This window comes from Gymnoscopelus braueri (genome assembly GCF_963280865.1).
Source record: "Gymnoscopelus braueri genome assembly, chromosome: 16".
Taxonomy (NCBI): Eukaryota; Metazoa; Chordata; class Actinopteri; order Myctophiformes; family Myctophidae; genus Gymnoscopelus; species Gymnoscopelus braueri.
This window is the reverse complement of record NC_137616.1, coordinates 48,902,145-48,922,370: the sequence shown is the minus strand read 5'-3', so window position 1 is coordinate 48,922,370 and position 20,226 is coordinate 48,902,145. Positions and strand designations below refer to the sequence as shown.

The window sequence follows — 20,226 nt, the reverse complement described above, 5'->3', positions numbered from 1 at the left end:
CTTCAGAGAGAGAGAGAGAGAGAGAGAGAGAGAGAGAGAGAGAGAGAGAGAGAGAGAGAGGTGTGGTTAGTGTTTGACCTCTTCTTAATATCCTACTCCTATAAGTTAGAGAGAGAGAGAGAGAGAGAGAGAGTTAGTGTTTTACCTCTTTAATATCCTACTCCTATAAGTTCTTCAGAGAGAGAGAGAGAGTGGCTTTTATCAGCTGTCATTGTCTCTCTCTCTGGAGTTGATAAAACCCAAAGTTTATATTATTAATATGTTAAACCAGGGGTCTTCAACGTTTTCAGGCCAAGGACCCCCTAGCTGAGAGAGAGATGAAGCAGGGACCCCCCTCTATATTGTGTAAAATTGTGTTTCAGATTTAACTTTTTTTGTTTACTTGGTCTGCTCTTTTTTCCCTCTACACCAAACACCTCTTTGCCAAAAAATAGCCGATCTACAAGCTCACAACTGCGAGGCGTTGTGAGCTTGTAGATCGGCTATTTTTGGCTAAAGTTCTCCTCAGAAAAGGGATGCTAGGGTTCAAGTGGTTAATGTAAAAATAAAATCCTATCACACAAAGATTTGGCGGACCCCCTGTAGTAACTCTGAGGACCCCCTAGGGGTCCCGGTACCCCTGTTGAAGACCCCTGTGTTAAACATTATTCTAGATTTATTTATAAAGTTATTTACTGAGAAACAAGTGTTTTTCTTTCACAAATCATCAAGAGCCAATAGCCTAATAATTAAAATTAAATAAAAATCGAATGAAATGCCTTTTCAATTCATTCCATTTGTCTTCTTCTTCTTCTTCTTCTTCTTCATGTCTTCCTGTTCGACAGTGAGACCAGCAGTGTGAGCAACAGCAGTGATGGAGGCCTGTACACCAACGATGAGGGAAGACAAGGTATATCTACTCGTTTACACTCTACTTCTACCAACCAGTCTATGTGGGTCTCCTAAAATCAAAATATTTTTCAAAATAATTTTGTTTTGTCGAATTTAACCCATTAAAACCGGGAACGCATCTGTGTAACCACTCTAACCATTATTTTATACTTTGGCTATTCAAAAAATAGCAGATATACAAGCTCATAGTGCGGTAGCGAGTGCCGCGCTATGAGCTTGTAGATCTGCTATTTTAGAAAAATCGTGAACATTTGTGCAAATCTTTGAATATTTATATATATTTTTAAGCCAATATTTTTTTTACTCAAATCTTTGCTTCTGGGGGTCCCGGGAACCAAATATTTTGACATGGAGGTCCGCTCGGCGGCCAAATACATATCCGAAAATGTTTTCTAAATCCTCCTAACAATATGTTTCTATATCAGTGGTGCTCCAACTTTTCCATGTCAAGGACCCCCACAAATGATATGTATTTAGCCACGGACCCGCATCTCAAAATATGTTGTTCCAGGGACCCCCCCAGAAGCAAAGATCGAAGTTAAAAATGTATATATATTCAAAGTAGAGGTGCTGCGATCAAATGGACGAAATGTATATAGGGCCTAAGTGGTTACTGTATGTACTTGGTTACTTTACACCACTGCGAGAGAGAGGCTCGCGTCGCGTCGCAAAAGCGAGTGTTGATATTCAGACAAAATCTGTCACTTGCGTTTCAAATTATATTGTTTGATCGGTTGGTGATAAAACAGTCACAAGGTATTTATAAACATACTTGTGTGGATGACGGTGACGGAGAATTTTAATGAAGTCTTTCAGGACGCGCTGCGCACTTCTGTGTTGCTCGCACGGACAAGTGTCAGCCCGTACAACATGTAGCGTGTGGCCACGACCGCGGTCCACGCTTTTTATCTTTACTTTTTATTACTGATGTTATGTTAAAACTAAAGTTAAAAAAGGATTGATCAAGTGATATTACTTCAAACAGAGAACATAACCTCTCCAGAATCATAGTCAACAAAGTTTCACAGCGTGCTGGTTAGAACTGCTGAGTGGAGTACTGGAATGGAGTGCTTTGACCGGAGCGTCTGATCGGTCATTTTCGCTGCGATTCGATCCGATCTCGCTGATATCGGGCCGATATCCGATCTGTTAATCGGATCGCGGCATCTCTAATCAAAGATTTGCTCAAACTTTCCACGATTTCAAAAAGAAATTGAGATCTACAAGCTCATGAGCTTGTAGATATGCTATTTTTGAATAGCCAAAGTATACGATAATGGTTAAAGTGGTTATAATCTAAAATGACAGATGCTTGCCCGGTCTTAATGGGTTAAAAATCCATACATTTACCAAACGTTTAAAGAAATAGTGGAAAATAGCAGATCTACAAGCTCACAACGCGTTGACGAAAATGTAATTTCATTCATATATATATTTTTTTAAATCCTGTTTTTTTTTTTACCCCATCAAGGAGACGACGAGCAGAGTGACTGGTTCTATGACGGCGAGCCGGGGGGTCCCGGGGGTCCCGGAGGTGGGGGGGGTGCGTGCGGCGTGGCCGGCGTGGTCCCCTGGTGGGAGAGGGAGAGCGGGTCCGAGGAGCTGGAGCTGGTGGACCCCGTCTTCAACAGCATCCTCACCGGGTCATTCCCCCTCATGAGCCCCGGAGCACAGAGAGGTAGGCTGGACACACACACACACACACACGCACACACACACACACACACACACACACACACACTAGGGCAGGGGTCTTCAACGTTTTCAACCCAAGGACCCCCTAGCTGAGAGAGAGATGAAACAGGGACCCCCTCTATATTGTATAAAATTGTGTTTCAGATTCAACTTTTTTTGTTTACTTGGTCTGCTCTTTTTCCCCTCTACACAAATACCTCTTGGCCAAAAATAGCAGATCTACAAGCTCACAACGCCTCGCGCTGCGAGGCGTTGTGAGCTTGTAGATCGGCTATTTTTGGCTAAAGTTCTCCTCAGAAAAGGGATGCTAGGGTTCAAGTGGTTAATGTAAAAAAAAAAAAAATCATATCACACAAAGATTTGGCGGACCCCCTGTAGTAACTCTGAGGACCCCCTAGGGGTCCCGGACCCCCTGTTGAAGACCCATGCACTAGGGTGTCGTAACTGTCGATTAGTTTCTTAGCGATTTTCTTATGGAATTAACCCATTCAATGCGGGAACGCATCTGTGTGTCATTTTAAGATTTATTTGGCTATTCAAAAATAGCAGATCTACATGAGCTTGTAGATCTGCTATTTTTTGGAGAAAAAAAAATCTTGAAAATGTGTACAAATCTTTGAATATCTGTATATATAAATGTTTTACGGGGCGGCCATAGCTGAGTGGTTAGTGAGCCCGCCTAGGGAGCCAGAGGCCCTGGTTGCCACAGGTACGATTCCAGGCCACGCCAGCATATGTGTCGATGAAATGAAATTTGTCCCTGAGCAAGACTCTTAACCCCTAATTGCTCACAGGCCCTCATTGGAAACAAGCCCGGGGGCGGCCATAGCTGAGTGGTTAGTGAGCCCGCCTAGGGAACCAGCTGGCCCTGGTTGCCCCAGGTGTTCGATTCCAGGCTATCCCAGCATATGTGCCGATGATATGAAATTTGTCCCTGAGCAAGACTCTTAACCCCAATTGCTCACAGGTTCTCATTGGAAACAAGACCGCAAGGACTTTCATGAACGACCTGTTAAAAGGAATTATCCTTATCCTTATCCCGCAAGGACTTTCATGAACGTCCTGTTAAAAGGAATTATCCTTTATCCTTATCCTTTACTAAAATCTTTGCTTCTGGGGGTACCCGGAACAAAACATTTTGAGATGGGGGCGTGGACAAATACATATAATTTTGGGTGGTCCTTGACATGAAAAAAGTTTGAGAACCACTGCAAACATATAGCAACATAAGTACAAAATAATAAAAAAAACTGTTAGGATTTAGAAGAAATGTGTAGAATCCCGTATACTTCACCAATATACAGACTCTTCAAGCTCTCAAGTATAAATCTGTCTTTTTGAGAAGAACAGTTTGTGAAGGAACATCACATGAGACCTATATAATATATATATATATATATATATATATATATATATATATATATATATATATATATATATATATATATATATATATACGTGGGTCGTTTATTTAGATGAACAGTTTGAAATATAAATGTATGGAGACACAGTGTTGTTGCAGTGCCACTTAAAGCCAGTAGGGGGCAACCACAGCACACACACAGACATAACAAGACAAGTCTTGTGTCTACAGCATACTCTGTAGATTATGACAATCTTGCATGTTATCTTATCAGCTTCTGGTGTCAATACCGTTCGTCCTAATGTTGAAGAAACCAGCTCTGAATCATACAATATAATGTCAACAGTACAGAAGTCGTGAACATACAGACAGTAATTACTGTAAAAAAAATAAGCGGTCCAGCTTTGTTTTATAGTCAGTCTTACTCTAGTGTGCGGGTTCCTTTCACACGGTTTCACAAATCATAGCTCGGACCATGCAGTCTTACTCTGCTCATTATTTTGTTCATTTTTTAAAACTTTTTTTGGTGGTTTTTTTTTTCTTGACCACAAGGTTAAAGTAAGTTAGCAAGTTATATAGACAGATGACAGGTTCATTATTTACCTGCTATCCTATAGTTTTAATGTACAGATTATGTACATTGTTTAGACTGATACTAGGTTCTTGGTTTACCTGTGATCCTAGTTTACTGTGGGTGTTTACCTCGCTTATTATTGTTAAGTCGCTCTTAGTCTCACGTGGCCAGACTGTTGCCTCCCACAATTTTCAAATGTTTCCGGTCATACAGTCTGGGACTCGGAAGCTCTGATCATGATTAGAATATAAACCGGATATGAAGCCTCCTCCTAGGGGTGTTCGATATTGTGATAACTATCGTCGAGACGATAGAATGTCCCCACGATATGCGTTTTCAGAGATATCGTATCTATCGTCATAAAGTGAGTCACTCAGTCATAGAGTGTGCACTCACATTCTATGATTTGCAGTTCTATACCTTAATTTATACTTCTGTTGTACGACGGTTTCGTTCGCCAAAAATAGCAGATCTACAAGCTAACAACGCGTCTCGACCGCACGTCCGGATCGCATTGATTGCTTGAAGATCTCCCAAAGTCCCCGCCCCTTTCTTCTTGGCAGCGAGTTTATCGTCGCTCTTGTTGTCAGTCTGCACAACAGCAGTAATGGACGGAGAGTCAGGCTCACCGACACGGTGCAAACTAAAGTTAATTGCAAAGTTTGCAATGTTCGAACGTCCCTCGATATAACTTTTAACCAAACGCGGGTGAAACCGCGAAGGTGTCCCCGCTGCCCGCATAAAGAGTGCACGCACGCACATGGATCGACGGACCTCGCGTATCGATTACAAACAACAATTCGTACCTCGCTTACAAAAGCTTATCAACACCATGAATTAACATTAGCTGGATGCATATGCATATCAATGACCTATTGTGTGACCTGCTAGTCTACTGTTACTAGGTAGGTAGGTGTAATAGGCTACTGTCAGCAGTGGTGGAAAAAGTACTTAAGTAAAAGTATCAGTACTGCAATGCAGAAATACTCACAAGCGACGCCTTGTGGGCTTGTAGATCGGCTATTTTCAAATAGCCGAAGTATATAGGGATAAAGTGGTTAATGCGTGTTTTGTAATAATACAAATCTACAAAGTAACTAAATTGTAGTGGAGTAAAAGAACAATATTTGCCTCTGAGATGTAGTGGAGTAGAAGTAAAAGTACTGAAAATCTAATCCAGTATCCAGTAAAGTGAAAATTCCTCAAATTTGTACTTAAGAATCAGAATCAGTTTTATTGTCACATCACAGGTTTACAAGGTAAAAAAGTGGGTGAAATTCTTTTTTGTACATCGTTCCCATCGCAACGTTAGTTTCCATAGAAAGAAGAGGGGGGGGGGAGAAGAAGAGGGTGGGGGGTAAGTGGGAAGGAGATCAAAACAAGAGAGCAACAGAAGGCCAGACAAGTTATCTACATATTTACAAATTACCTGAGATAATAAAAACAAAAAAAAAACTAAACTAAGGTGCCTGAGCATAGCAGCAATGTATTGTATACTGTGCATGTTATACTTATACTGTGCATGATAGACAATGGACGTTAAGGTGCTTAGAGGAAAAGGAGCACAATAAAAAAGACCAAAAAAAGTCAGTGCGTTATACAAGGGATTAAGGTGCAAAAGGTCAGTGCGTGTCCACCTAGAGTGGACCGACCCTAGTATAATCCGCAAGTAGCTCCATGAGGGAGTGCAACAAAAAGTCATTTGTCCCTGGTATAATCCACAGGTGTGTTCAGGAAGAGCCAGAAAAGTCTGCGCTGCCTGTTGTCAGGCTGCTGAACAAGGCCTATGCCTCATTCAGGCTTATGCCCCATTCAGCATTCTGACAGCAGCCGGATTGAAACTACACCAGTACCTGGTGGTGGAACTCTTGATACTGCGGTAGAGCCCCTTGCCCGGTCGCGGTCGTTGTAGGGGGTTGAACAGTCTGTGACTTGGGTGGTGCTTGTCCTTGATGATGCGCTTGGCTTTGACCACGCACCGCTTTTTGTACAGTTCCTGGAGCGCTGGGAGCTCGATTCCCATTATCCGCTCTGCCGATCGCACTACTCGTTGTAGGCTGATCTTTTCTCGGGCAGTGCAGTTCCCGTACCAGGCCGTGACACAGCCTGTTAGGATGCCTTCGACAGAACTGTTGTAGTACAGCCTGAGGATGCGACGTCCTACTCCGAGCTTCTTCAGGCGGCGGAGCCAGTACAGTCGCTGCTGAGCCTTTTTCCTCAAGTGTGTGGAGTACATGTACTTAGTTACATTCCACCACTGACTGTCAGATGTTCTGTCTGAAGCAGTCTGTTACACTACTAACTCACCATCAAGCAGCCTACACTGAATGTCACATGATGCAACAGCTGGATAAAAAGGAATAGATTATCAGCAGCATAAAAACTAATATTATAATTATATCTATATCTCTCTATCTATCAGCAGCATAAAAAACTAATATTATATCTACACATATCTATCTATCAGCAGCATAAAAACTAATATTATATCTCTATCTATCTATCAGCAGCATAAAAACTAATATTATATCTATATATCTATCTATCAGCAGCATAAAAACGAATATTATATATATATCTATCTATCAGCAGCATAAAAACGAATATTATATCCATCTATCTATCTGTATGTAGCCTGTCTGTGTGTGAACACATTAATTAATAAGATATGATGATTCATTATATTATATAATATAATGATTATACGTGCCCCATGATCATATCTTATACAAAAATTATAATCATATAATATAATTAATCATCATATATGTTATTAATAATCATAAAATAATAATACCCCAAAAAAACGATCATAAAGAAAATATGGTGATATATATTATATCGTCTATCCGACTCTATCGTGATATTTCTTGAAAAATATCGTGATAGTATTTTTTTCAATAGAGCGTCGCAGTTCCCGCCCACTTCCTGTTTTTTTTGGTGCCGGAAGAAAAAACTCAATGCATTTTTCCATTGACATTTCCAAAAATATTTATATCTATTAATTTAAGCCTCGAATCAAGCCATCATGAGATGACATGAATCATGACCATAAAACGTTTTTTTCTGTGATTTTTTTAAATTTTATATTTAATTATATGATATACTATATTTAATAAATACCCTTTGTTTTGCCGTTTTCAAAAAAAAATTATCACAGAATCAAACGTTTTATGGTCATGATTCATGTCATGATGGCTTGATTCGAGGCTTAAATTAATAGATATAAATATTTTTGGAAATGTCAATGGAAAAATGCATTGAGATTTTTCTTCCGGCACCAAAAAAAACAGGAAGTGGGCGGGAACTGCGACGCTCTATATCGAACACCCCTACCTCCTCCCCACTTCCGTTTCGTCTTTACAGTCGCGCAAATTTATCCTAATATAAATACAAATCATCTAAGTATATTTAGCTTGCTGCTTAGCAGAAATGGAAATTAAAAAGTAAAATGTGAAGATATTTTAAAATATATTTTCGTGAACGGAAGTGCTAGCTTCCTCTCTCGGATGTTGGGAGGTGTAGTTCCAGACTCTATATAGCATTCAGAGATTGCGGAATAGTTGTCTGGCTACACGAGACTAAGTCGCTCTGGTTAAGAGCATCTGCTAAATGCCTAAATCATAAACAGTAACCAGCTCATGGCCTGGGAAAACATGTCAGTGGTGATGATTAGTCTTTTTTTCTCTGTGTTTTCTGTGACATCAGGGTTCCAGGCCAGACTGAGCCGTCTCCATGGTCACCAGCAGACGTCTGACGGGGCCCTGCAGGGGCGACAATCCCAGGACCCCCACGAGTGAGTAGTGACTCTCTACTACCACGCACACACACACACACACACACACACACACACACACACACACACACACACACACACACACACACCGTTCACCATTCTCACAAACCCAGGACCCCCACGGGTGAGTTGTGACTCACTATGACCACACACACACACACACACACACACACCCACACACCGTTCACCATTCTCACAATCCCTGGACTCTTGATTAGTTAAGCGGGCGCATGCTACCATTTATCGGTGATCACCCTCTTTCTTGTCTTTCTTTCTTTTTCCTTTATTTATTCAGGGAAGCCCATTGAGAGCAAGCTCTCTTTTTCAAGGACGCCCTGATAACAACATATAAAATACATACATAATGAGAAACGATAACAAACATTTGAATCACGTTACAACGTCACAGATGCAAATAAACATAGTGGCCCTCATTTATCAACGCGGTGCAGCCCAAATGAGATCTCACGTCTGGTAGAGACCAGTTGTTGACTTTGGCTGCGCCCGTTTATTCCATTGTAGACCTGCGGAGCAGCATTGTCTGACTGTCTGACAGGCATCTGGACACATAATCCACTCCTAAATGTATATCTACACTAATAAATAATCCCTGTGAAAATATAACATTTTATAAAGTAATTTAAACAAACTGCTTTAACATTATATCATTCGGTTGCATTGGCTATTTTAAAATAACGCTTTTGCGTCGGGAGTCCCGCGGTCGGGACTCCCGACCATCTTTTCATGGACAGTGAGGTGTACAAACTTACAGTAGCTTGTACTATGGTATGGAGTTAAGTCATAGAGAGTTTTGAAGACTAGCCTACAACCTGGCTGGGTTAAGGATATAAACCCGACGCTCCAATCTCTTATTAACGTGGCGGCACGGAATCACTGCAGCCTGGCCGAGTCTGACTGATTTATTTTAGTGTAACTCGAACGCGCACTGCTCGGTATGGGGTAAATAAATTAATATGCAAACGTATTCCATTCATGGTGATGTGATTGTTATCATAATATGTCATTCATGTAGGCTACAAGCCTACGTGACAAGATTGTACCGCTACGGATTACATGAAAGACACGTGTGTGTGTGTGTGTGTGTGTGTGTGTGTGTGTGTGTGTGTGTGTGTGTGTGTGTGTGTGTGTGTGTGTGTGTGTGTGTGTGTGTGTGTGTGTGTGTGTGTGTGTGTGTGTGTGTGTGTGTGTGTGTGTGTGTGTGTGTGTGTGTGTGTGTGTGTGTGTGTGTGTGTGTGTGTGTCTGTCTTGACAGGCGGCGAGGCGAGCCGGCTAAACTCTTTCTTTTTGGTTCTTCATGTCGTAAAATCGGGGTGTTTCCAGAATATTTAAGGGCGTGTTATTTAAATGACGCTCGTTTTCAGACGTGAGATTTATCAAGGCTGGGACCAAATGTACGCTCGGATCAGCTGTGTAGGATAGGATTCGTTGATAGATGTGACTTCGACGTTGGTGTACGGCCGAATATATGGAAAAATATACACCGATTTATACGCTGCGTTGATAAATGAGGGCCAGTGTTACGTGAAACGGGTGCAGTCACTATGTAGTGTGACCTCACGAAGCACCCTGAATGTCTCTAGTGTCCTCAAGAAGCACCCTGAATGTCTCTAGTGTCCTCAAGAAGCACCCTGAATGTCTCTATGCAGTGTGTCCTCAAGAAGCACCCTGAATGTCTCTATGCAGTGTGTCCTCAAGAAGCACCCTGAATGTCTCTATGTAGTGTGTCCTCAAGAAGCACCCTGAATGTCTCTATGTAGTGTGTCCTCAAGAAGCACCCTGAATGTCTCTATGTAGTGTGTCCTCAAGAAGCACCCTTAATGTCTCTATGTAGTGTGTCCTCAAGAAACACCCTGAATGTCTCTATGTAGTGTGTCCTCAAGAAACACCCTGAATGTCTCTATGTAGTGTGTCAAGAAGCACCCTTAATGTCTCTATGTAATGTGTCCTCAAGAAGCACCCTGAATGTCTCTATGCAGTATGTCCTCAAGAAGCACCCTGAATGTCTCTATGTAGTGTGTCCTCAAGAAGCACCCTGAATGTCTCTATGCAGTGTGTCCTCAAGAAGCACCCTGAATGTCTCTATTGAGACCAATCGCACCAGTTTCAGAGAGTCCTGAAGTTTGTTCCATTTGTGTGGAGCATAATACATGAAAGCAGTTTTTCCTTGTTCACTGCTCTCACGTGGACTGGTATATCTAATGTGTGTCTGTGAACGTGTTGAATGTCCAGTAACCTTTCGGTTCCAGAAGCGAGGATAGATATAAAGGAAGTTTACCACTCTCACTGCGGCGGTTTGAACATGACGTCACTGAGCTGCGGTGATGAGCGTCTCACCCTCACCTCAGCACGTCTCTGTTTTTACTAACCGACATCACCGGACTATGAGCGCCTTAGTATCATAATCACCTTTTTAGGTGAAAACGTTTCCACCTCAAAGGTGAAAGAGGGTGATCACCTGAAATGGTAAAACTTTATTTTTTTAAAGATTGTTTGGGGGCTTTTCTGCCTTGTATTGATAGTACAGTGGAGATATGACAGGAAACTGGAAAGAGTCGGGGAGTGACATGCGGCAAAGGTACCGCCGAGATATGGAATTGAACCCAGGACTCGCTATATCAGTGCTACTCAACCCGCAGCCCGCGGGCCGCATGCGGCCCCAACGCAGCGTCTCTGCGGCCCCTCATGGTCAAACCTTATTATTTTAAGCACAGGATAAAAATATACATTTCCGTTCAAATATATGGGTTGCTTAATCTTTTTTCAAAAACAAACAGACAGACATATACAGGTGCGTCAATTGTTACAGGTGTAATTCATAGTTTTCTATGCATCTCGTTTTTTGGGGGGGGTTTGACCCCCATTTTTTCCCGGCCGCGCGCCTTTGCCGCGCACCCAGGATAGGTGTCCCTTATTTCAATCTCTGGGAGTTGGCAACCCTAACCTTGCCATACCTTAGCTTTTGCTGAACTGATGCCACTGGATATACACACAAAATAAACAGCTACAGTGAAAAGAATATGATGTCAAAATGTACATTTTCTTATAACAATAACAATGTGTAGTGTGTTACAAAATCGAAAAATCCAAAATAGGACCGTCATTTTTAGCTTGCGGCCCTTGGACTTTTGGTATTTTTCTGAGTGGCCCCTGAGCCATCTTAAGTTGAGTAGCCCTGCGCTATATGGTACGCGCCTTAACACATTGACTGCCAATCACGTAGATCTACGCGAACCGCTTTAAAGCCGCCACGTGCCAATCGCGTAGATCTTTTTTTTATGTTTTTTTTTTCCAATTTCACCCAAAGACCAAGGAGATATGATTAGTTGAAGATCTAGACTCCTATCCACTTCCTTGTTAACTTAAAACTTAAAAATGCTGTATTTCGGCTCCTGAGTACTTTTTTTTTTCCAATGAAAAACTCTGGCACTGGCTAAAAAAAAATGAAAATAATTCTGGCAGTTAATGTGTTGTTAACCACTAGGCCATCGACGCCCCACAAAGCATTTCATGATGCAGTAGGCATTGACTTTTACAGGGGCCAGTTTGGAGTTGCAGCCCCCTGTAAGTGCTCTTTCAGAGTGGTTTTGAAGGAGAGTAGGGATTTTGCTGGTGGGTCTAAAAAGCAGGTGGTTTTGTCTCCCAACAGGCCGTGGTTCAGTCCATCCTCCAGGAGAGACCACGGACAGGTGAGATGCTTTGCTCTGGTTCATTTCCATTCACATACACATGACTTTAAGCATTGGTTCTCAAAGTGGGGTCCTTGAGGGAGTTCCAGCGGGTCCCCAGCTAGATGATAGATAGTTAGGAACCAAATGGACCCTTATGAGTCTGTAACTCTGAGAGTGTACAAATGGAACCAAATGGACCCTAACGGGTCCATTTGGTTCCATCTGTACACTCTCTGAGTTAAATTAACATTGATTTTACAATATAAATTGGGGTCCCAGAGATATAAATGCCATTAAATGGGGGTCCGTAGCCCTAATGCATGTCAAACTGGGGGTCCTTGAAGTTAAAACAGTTGAGAATCACTGCTATGGCCGTAAAAACCTTCTCTTATGGGGGTCCCTGCGGAATATCTTTTCAAAAGGTCCTTGCCATGAAAAAGTTTGAGAACCTCGGTTGTAGATAACCTATCTTTGGTTGTTAGTTCATTTAAGATTAAAAGAGTATTGAAGTGGTCAAAGTAGCGATAGAATACATTAAGTTCAATCTGCCAGAAAACCCTAATGATCTTGGATATTTCAAAATAAAAGGTTAAAAACGCAATCTGCAAACTGGTTGGCTGTATGGCTACCAAAACATTATAATTGCACATATTTTGCTAATTGTTTATAAAACACAGCTCGTGTGTGTTTGGGGGGCTCCTTTCACGCTGTTTCACAGATTAGGACTTGGCCATACAACATTTTTGTCGTGAGATTTTATTTTGCTTTCATCCATGCATACTTTGGTAGGTTAGATAGGTTAGGTTACATACACATACATAGGTTGTTGCACAAGTTTTAGCTAAATTCACACTAGTACGATACAGATCTTCGTCTTAAAACCTGTGTGTGTGTGTGCGTGTGCGTGTGTGTGTGTGTGTGTGTGTGTGTGTGTGTGTGTGTGTGCAAACAAATCTGAGACACCCAAATGACCTTGGTGTGTGTACTAGTCCACGCCCATTTCAGACCACAGCGTGTCTGGTTGGCTGCCGCGCTGTCTCACCGCAGAGCGGCAGCTAAAAGCTGCTGCTTCAAGCAACTTGATTCCTCCTCTGAATAGCCTATCTCTTTTTTGGGACGATTTTTATAATGGCGGGATAGTGTGTCATACATCTCTGTCTCTCTCTCTCTGTCTGTCTCTCCCTGTCTCTCTCTCTGTATCTGTCTCTCTCTCTCTCTCTCTCTACCTCTCTCTCTACCTCCCTCCCTCCATTCAGTTGCACTGGGATTCTCGGACAGAGCGAGGCCACAGGAGAAGCTGCTCAGTGAAGACGGCCAGCAGGTGAGAGAGAGGATGAAATGACGCTGTTGTTGTCACGGTTACTGTAACGGCAGACGTTAACGCCATGCAGTGGTCAAGTACTCGTGTGTATTCACAATTCACTTCATTAAAAAGAAATAAAGTGCATGAGCATAGCAGCCGGTATATACGGTTCATGACATTGACATTAGTGCAAGAAGAGTATCGGTGCGCGTTATACGTGAGATTAAGGTGCAGAGTATCGGCGAGGGTCAAGTTCATTCACATAGTCCACAAAAGGTTTCTTTTACTGGTGTATAATCCACAGGTAGGTCCATGAGGAAAAGTCCAAGGCCAACCTGATCGATTTGGACATGCTTTGTACTTAGTTAATTTCCACCACAACTGGTTGTTTGCTGTAAGTGTTAGTGTAAGACTAGACCAGGGGTTCCCAAAGTTGGGGTCGCGGGACACTATTAAAAAAAATAATTAAAAAAAACATTGTCTTCTTTTTTTATTCAACAGAATGGATGAAATAAAATCTAAAAATGATTACAAATAGTACAAATGCGCACTGAACGTGCAACTTTATGTGCATAAAATACCTCCAGGGTTGGGTCGGGGTCGCGAGTCAATGGCGCATTATTTTGGGCGATGTTTATTAAGGTTATAAAATCGAGTGTAAAGTTGGGCCAAAAACCCATCCGCTTGAATAGAGCCTAAACGGCGAGACTTACAGGCCATTCATATTATGAACTGTCACACTTCCTATACAACCTCAATTTACCATCCGGGTGCTAGCCCCTTGGGCTAGACCAGGGGTCTTCAACAGGGGGTCCTCAGAGTTACTACAGGGGGTCCGCCAAATCTTTGTGTGATATGATTTTTATGTTTTACATTAACCACTTGAACCCTAGTGGCTTGGTGTAGAGGGAAAAAAGAACAGACCAAGTAAAAAAAAAGAAAAAATCCGAAAAATCAATTTTATACAATATAGAGGGGGTCCCTGCTTCATCTCTCTCTCAGCTAGGGGGTCCTTAGCCTGAAAACGTTGAAGACCCCTGGCCTAATGGCTTCTGACACCACCATTAGTCCATGAGCCAGAGCCCCAAAATTGAGCAATGATTATCGAAAGAGTGGGCAAAACCAAACCTATATTAAATTGTTCATAGGGTCAATACGAGTAAATAAATATATGATAACCTTTCCACAGGAGCAGCTTTTTCATAGTTATCACACATTTTGTTATTTTCCCCATACATACATGACAGGTGAACAAATGACAACATTAAAAAAAGAGTTATCCTAATGAAACTTCCTGAGTTGATTACTTACATGAAGACAATGATTTATCGTATTACAAGTTTTCTGAAATTGTATATTTAAATATGCAAATTAGGCATTTAGTCCATGAGCCAGAGCCCCAAAATTGAGCCAGATATTGAATATTCCCTCGTTAAAAACCTTTGACTCCAACATCTTAAAGGTAGGGTAAGTGATATTTTTGGGTTAAAACAAAAAGTATTTTGTTAAAAGGTTAAAGCACTATATTCTGATAGTAATCATTGCTATAGAGTGTTTTTTCAGTAACAGGAGTCTCCCCGTCTCTCCAGCTCTTTAATAAACAGAAAATAAATTTTCTGGTAGGTGTCAAAATCTCAGCCATTCAGGAGAAAGTACCCATTTTTAAGCTGAATATTTACAGTGTTCCAGTTCCAATTTTTCCTGCTCATTCCTTAGTGTCATCACTTCCAATTTCACTTATTTAATCTCTATCCTGATTGAGTTCTCTATCCTGATTGGATAAAATTGGAAATGAAACTGAAACTGAAACGAAAATGCATTTTCTGTTTTATAAAGAGCAGGAGAGACATGGAGACTCCTTATATGGACAGGACACTCTATAGTAACGAGCACTATCAGAACATAGACCCATTTCGCAATTATTTGAATAATTGCAAATCACTTACCCTACCTTTAACAAAATGAAATAAGAATGTTGACTCTGGCTTTGTCCAATGTTGATTCTGGAAAGTTATACAAATTCGGGCATATTTTCGTAATGCCTAATTTGTATATTTAAATATACAATTTCAGAAAACTTGTAATACGATAAATCATTGTCTTCATGTAAGTAATCAACTCAGGAAGTTTCATTATGATAACTCTTTTTTAAATGTTGTAATTTTTTCACCTGTCATGTACGTATGGGGAAAATAACAAAATGTGTGATAACCATGAAAAAGCTGCTCCTGTGGAAAGGTTATCATATATTTATTTACTCGTATTGACCCTATGAACAATTTAATATAGGTTTGGTTTTGCCCACTCTTTCGATAATGAAATCTTGTCTGGCTCATGGACTACATGGGTGAAACAGCGAGACTTACAGGCCATTCATATGAACTGTCACACTTCCTATACAACCTCAATTTACAACCCGGGTGCTAGCCCCTTGGGCCAGACCAGGGGTCTTCAACGTTTTCAGGCCAAGGACCCCCTAGCTGAGAGAGAGATGAAGCAGGGACCCCTACTCTATATTGTATAAAATTGTGTTTCAGATAAACCTTTGCTGCTCCTTTTTCCCTATACACCTATAACTCTTTGCCAAAAAATAGCCGATCTACAAGCTCACAACGCCTCGCGCTGCGAGGCGTTGTGAGCTTGTAGATCGGCTATTTTTTGGCTAAAGTTCTCCTCAGAAAAGGGATGCTAGGGTTCAAGTGGTTAATGTAAAAAAAAAAAAAGAATCACACCCAGTGTGAAGTGAGCGGTGTGGTCATCACAGTGATGGAAGCTCACTTTTTTTTTTAATTGTTTTTTTTAAGTGCATAGTCCTATTTATAGGTTATCAATTTCATCATGTGTCTCGCTAGCCAATCACAGTGCTGAATAGAGTCAGCCAATAGAGTCAGCCAATCACAGTACAGCTAGGGGTGTACTAATGTAGAGGGGTGTACTGTTATGGGCCAATCACAGTGCAGGAAAGGGTGTACTAATGAGGTGTCCCAACCCCACTACTACAGCGGCTACACCGCTCAAAAATCCTATCACACAAAGATTTGGCGGACCCCCTGTAGTAACTCCCAGGACCCCCTAGGGGTCCCGGACCCCCTGTTGAAGACCCCCTGGGCCAGACGTTATTCTAAAGCAGTGTGTTGTGTTGCAGACAGACCAGCGGTCACCTGGGCTCTCTGTGTACAGGTGAAGTCAAACGGAGGCGTAAAGCGGCCCCCCTCGGCTCCGCCCCCCCCTCAGGTAACTGACACTTCTACCCTCACATTTGTTTTGCCTCTCTCTCTCGCTCTTGCTTGGGGCTCTCATTTCCAGTGGTGGAAAGTAACTAAGTACATTTACTCAAGTACTGTACTTAATTACAATTTTGAGGTACTTTTTACTTTACTGGAGTATTTCCAATTTCCAATACTTTTACTTCTACTCCACTACATCTCAAAGGCAAATATTATACTTAGCATATCAATCATTTTAACCACTTTATCCATTTATTTGTTGCTCACAGCGCACATCTGCTATTTTTGAAAATATAAAAAAAATATAAAATTTTTTCTTTACGCAAATCTTCTCTTCTGGTACAATACATTCCGCGGCCAAATACGCACCTCATCAGTATTTCAGTATAGTGTCTATTAGGGGTGCAACAGGTAATTGAAATAATCAAAATCAATTAGAATTTTAGGGTTTTTACCCGAACACGGGGGAGGGAACTCCGAACTCCTGTTAACACATTGACCGCCAGAGGTTAATCTCATAATGTACTCACCAGTGCCAACGTGTTATTGTTGTTTTTTTCATGTCGCCATAGATCTTGTTAAAATCCTTAACACATTCCCTGCCAGAGGTTTTTTTTTATTTTACTTCCCCCAGTGCCAGTGTTTAATTTTTTTTTACACAGGAGCCGAGATACAGGATTTTAAAGTAATAAGTTAACCAAGGAGTGAATGGAGCTAGAAATCTTTGGATCGTGATATCTCTGGTTCTGTGTGGATAAATTGAAAAAAAAAAAGATTTTTTTTTTGAAAAACGGTTATACTCGTGGATGGCAGACTTTGGCAGTAAACGGGTGTATTTTTCATCAACGGTTATACTCGTGATTGGCAGGTAAAGTGTTAAGATTGAGCCGTACACGGTCTGTTTACATCGGCGACATCTCACTGTATCTCCCAGTGAAAACCGCATGTCAAACGGATTTCCATGATTGTAGTTAGAGCGGATTACGTTAAACAGTGATATGCGAGGAGAAAAAACTACAGGAAGAGAATTGAGTTTCAGTGTGCTCTTTAGAATGGGAGCCGGCGTGATCGTCAAAACCGGATCCCAAATAATTCTGTTTCCGGTCATGAAACCGGAACCGGAAATGGATCAAAAAAATCCAAAAGTGCACCTGAAAAATTTTCAACGCGAATCGGCGGTTCGCGTAGATCTACGCGACTGGCACGCTGCCGCTATAAATAGGTTCGCGTAGATCTACGCGATTGGCATTTAATGTGTTAAGGCGAGAAGCAGCGGGTCATGTGAGCGCAAAAAAAAACGAGTTGGAGGAGTGGCTTTTTCTCTGTTTGTGTTGCATTTTGGCAAAAACTGCCTACATTGAACTGGCCACAACTATGGAACGGATGATCGCAGCGGCTCGCTTTCCCCCCCCCCCCCCCCCGATTCTACGAGACTCGGATACGTCTTTTTAAAGCGATCGGGGGATCGATCATTCTGGAGATAATAAATATTCTATGATTTGTCAAAGGTTAGTGAAAACACTTGAAAATCGCTGGCAGTGGCTTATGGCAAACAATGTTTTATTTCTGGCAGTCAAAGAGTTAATCAACAAATCTGCGGCGCGCACGTGAGACATTATCTGGCTCGTAACCCCCTCTCCTTGAATCCATTACTCATGTCGGCAGCTTACGGCAGAGTCCTGCACGGGTCCAATTCTGAGAACCCGCGCCCGCCCCGCCCGTCAATACTTAGATCCGTAGACCGACCCGTCACCCGTGATTATTTCAAAATACGAACCAGACCCGCCCCGCCCGTCACATAAACGACCCGTGGTCCGCCCGTTTACCCGTGATTACATGCAAAGTAAAATGTAAATCCTATTGAAAAGTGTGTTGAAAAAGATAGCAGCCTTCAACAACAGCGCTATATTCAGTGGTCAGGCTCGTACAGAAATCAAGTGAAGACGGAGGAGCGAGCTTAAGCCACGCGCGCGAACGCGCATCTACGCAGCACACGTGTGTCGTTGTTTACGTCGTCAGATGGTTTTAATTTGAAGGTTTAACAGGATGTTCAATGTGTTTTTGTGAGTTAAGATAACTGACCAGCATGCTCCATGCCGTTGTGCTGTGTTAAGTTACACAAGTGACGTTGTTTGGGCGGAAACTGTGCTCTCTGATTTTCACAATAAAATGGTACCCGCCCGCGATTAGTTCAGTACCGCCCGTCCCCGTACCGGTGATCTTATCAAAGTAAAATTTTCACCCGTTTTCACCCGTCAAACACGGGTACCCGGCCCGTTGCAGGACTCTGGCTTACGGTGCTTTTCCTGTCTCCACCCCCCCCCCCCCCCCCCCAGGAGTGATCGCTGAGAACGCGGCCCCCATCCCAGAGACTAACATGGGGAACAGGATGCTGCAGAACATGGGCTGGAGCCCCGGCACGGGCCTGGGGCCCGACGGCAGGGGCATCACCGAGCCCATCCGGGCCGCACAGAGACCCAAGGGAGCAGGTCTGGGCTTTAATTGAGGACGACCCGGGATCCTGGATCTTGGAGGGTCCTGAGCACGCTTCGGACAAAGATGCCCCCCTCCCCCACACACCCCCCTACACCCCACCCCGAACACTACAGGGAGACGGGGAGGGGGGGTGGGGGGTGCTGCTCAGGACCCAGAACCTGGACGGGTCCATCCAGGGAAACCCAACGATTATAGGAGTAGAAGGACCGGCACCAAACCTACGGCACGAGCGAGGCTGCGGGCAGAAAATGTCCATTGTCCCCATATTGGGGACTTACTGTAGAAACCCAGTGATGTCCTCGTGGTGGACCAAGTACTTGAGTCAAAGTGTAGATCCGGGGTCTTCAACGTTTTCAGGCTAAGGACCCCCTAGCTGAGAGAGAGAGATGAAGCAGGGACCCCCCATCGATATTGTATAAAATTGTGTTTCAGATTTAACTTTTTTTGTTTACTTGGTCTGCTCTTTTTTCCCCTCTACACCTATACCTCTTTGCCAAAAATAGCAGATCTACAAGCTCACAACGCCGAGGCGTTGTGAGCTTGTAGATCGGCTATTTTTGGCTAAAGTTCTCCTCAGAAAAGGGATGCTAGGGTTCAAGTGGTTAAGGTAAAAAAAAAGTAATCATATCACACAAAGATTTGGGGGACCGCCTATAGTAACTCTTGAGGACCCCCTAGGGGTCCCGGATCCCCTGTTGAAGACCCCTGGTGTAGATGCTTCTGGGCAAATATTTACTCGACTACAAAGTGAAAGTTGCGTTTTCGAAATTGTTACTTCAGTTAAATTACTGGCGTACTTGGCTTTTAAAGATGCATAAGTATGTTTTTAAGATCAACGCATTTATGCTCTACAGAAATGTAGAGCATAAATTCAAACAATTTGCCCAAATGTTTTTCTTTTTTTGAAAATTGCAGATCTACAAAGCTCGTCTATTGTCACTGTTTAAATAGAACTTAAGTGGTTTAATTCATAATATTTGAAGTTTTTTCCAGGGGGTCCCTGCCTAGAAATATAGTGGACTCAAAAGTACCATATTATTTGTCTTTGAAAAGTGAAAAGTCATATACAAGCTCCCGAAAAGCTAAAACAAAAATGCTCAAGTAAAGTAAATACGCTTGGTTAACTGTCCACCACTGGTCGTGTCCACCCAGCCTTCTCTTCTTGCAAAGAGCAGAGAACGAATGACGTGGA

At 42.3% G+C, this 20,226-nt stretch overlaps 1 protein-coding gene across 1 annotated transcript; it reads left to right on the top strand.

Annotated features, from left to right (window-relative positions):
* Positions 1-762: 762 nt before the first annotated feature.
* Positions 763-19,516, top strand: LOC308103712 (G patch domain-containing protein 2-like; the record flags this gene model as incomplete). The annotated part of the gene is made up of 7 exons (XM_080453838.1): positions 763-889; positions 2,363-2,569; positions 8,232-8,319; positions 11,987-12,026; positions 13,265-13,329; positions 16,457-16,545; positions 18,875-19,516. Coding segments are annotated over 7 exons (786 nt in total), but the record flags the coding sequence as incomplete, so codon positions are not given.
* Between the last annotated feature and the right edge of the window lie 710 nt (positions 19,517-20,226).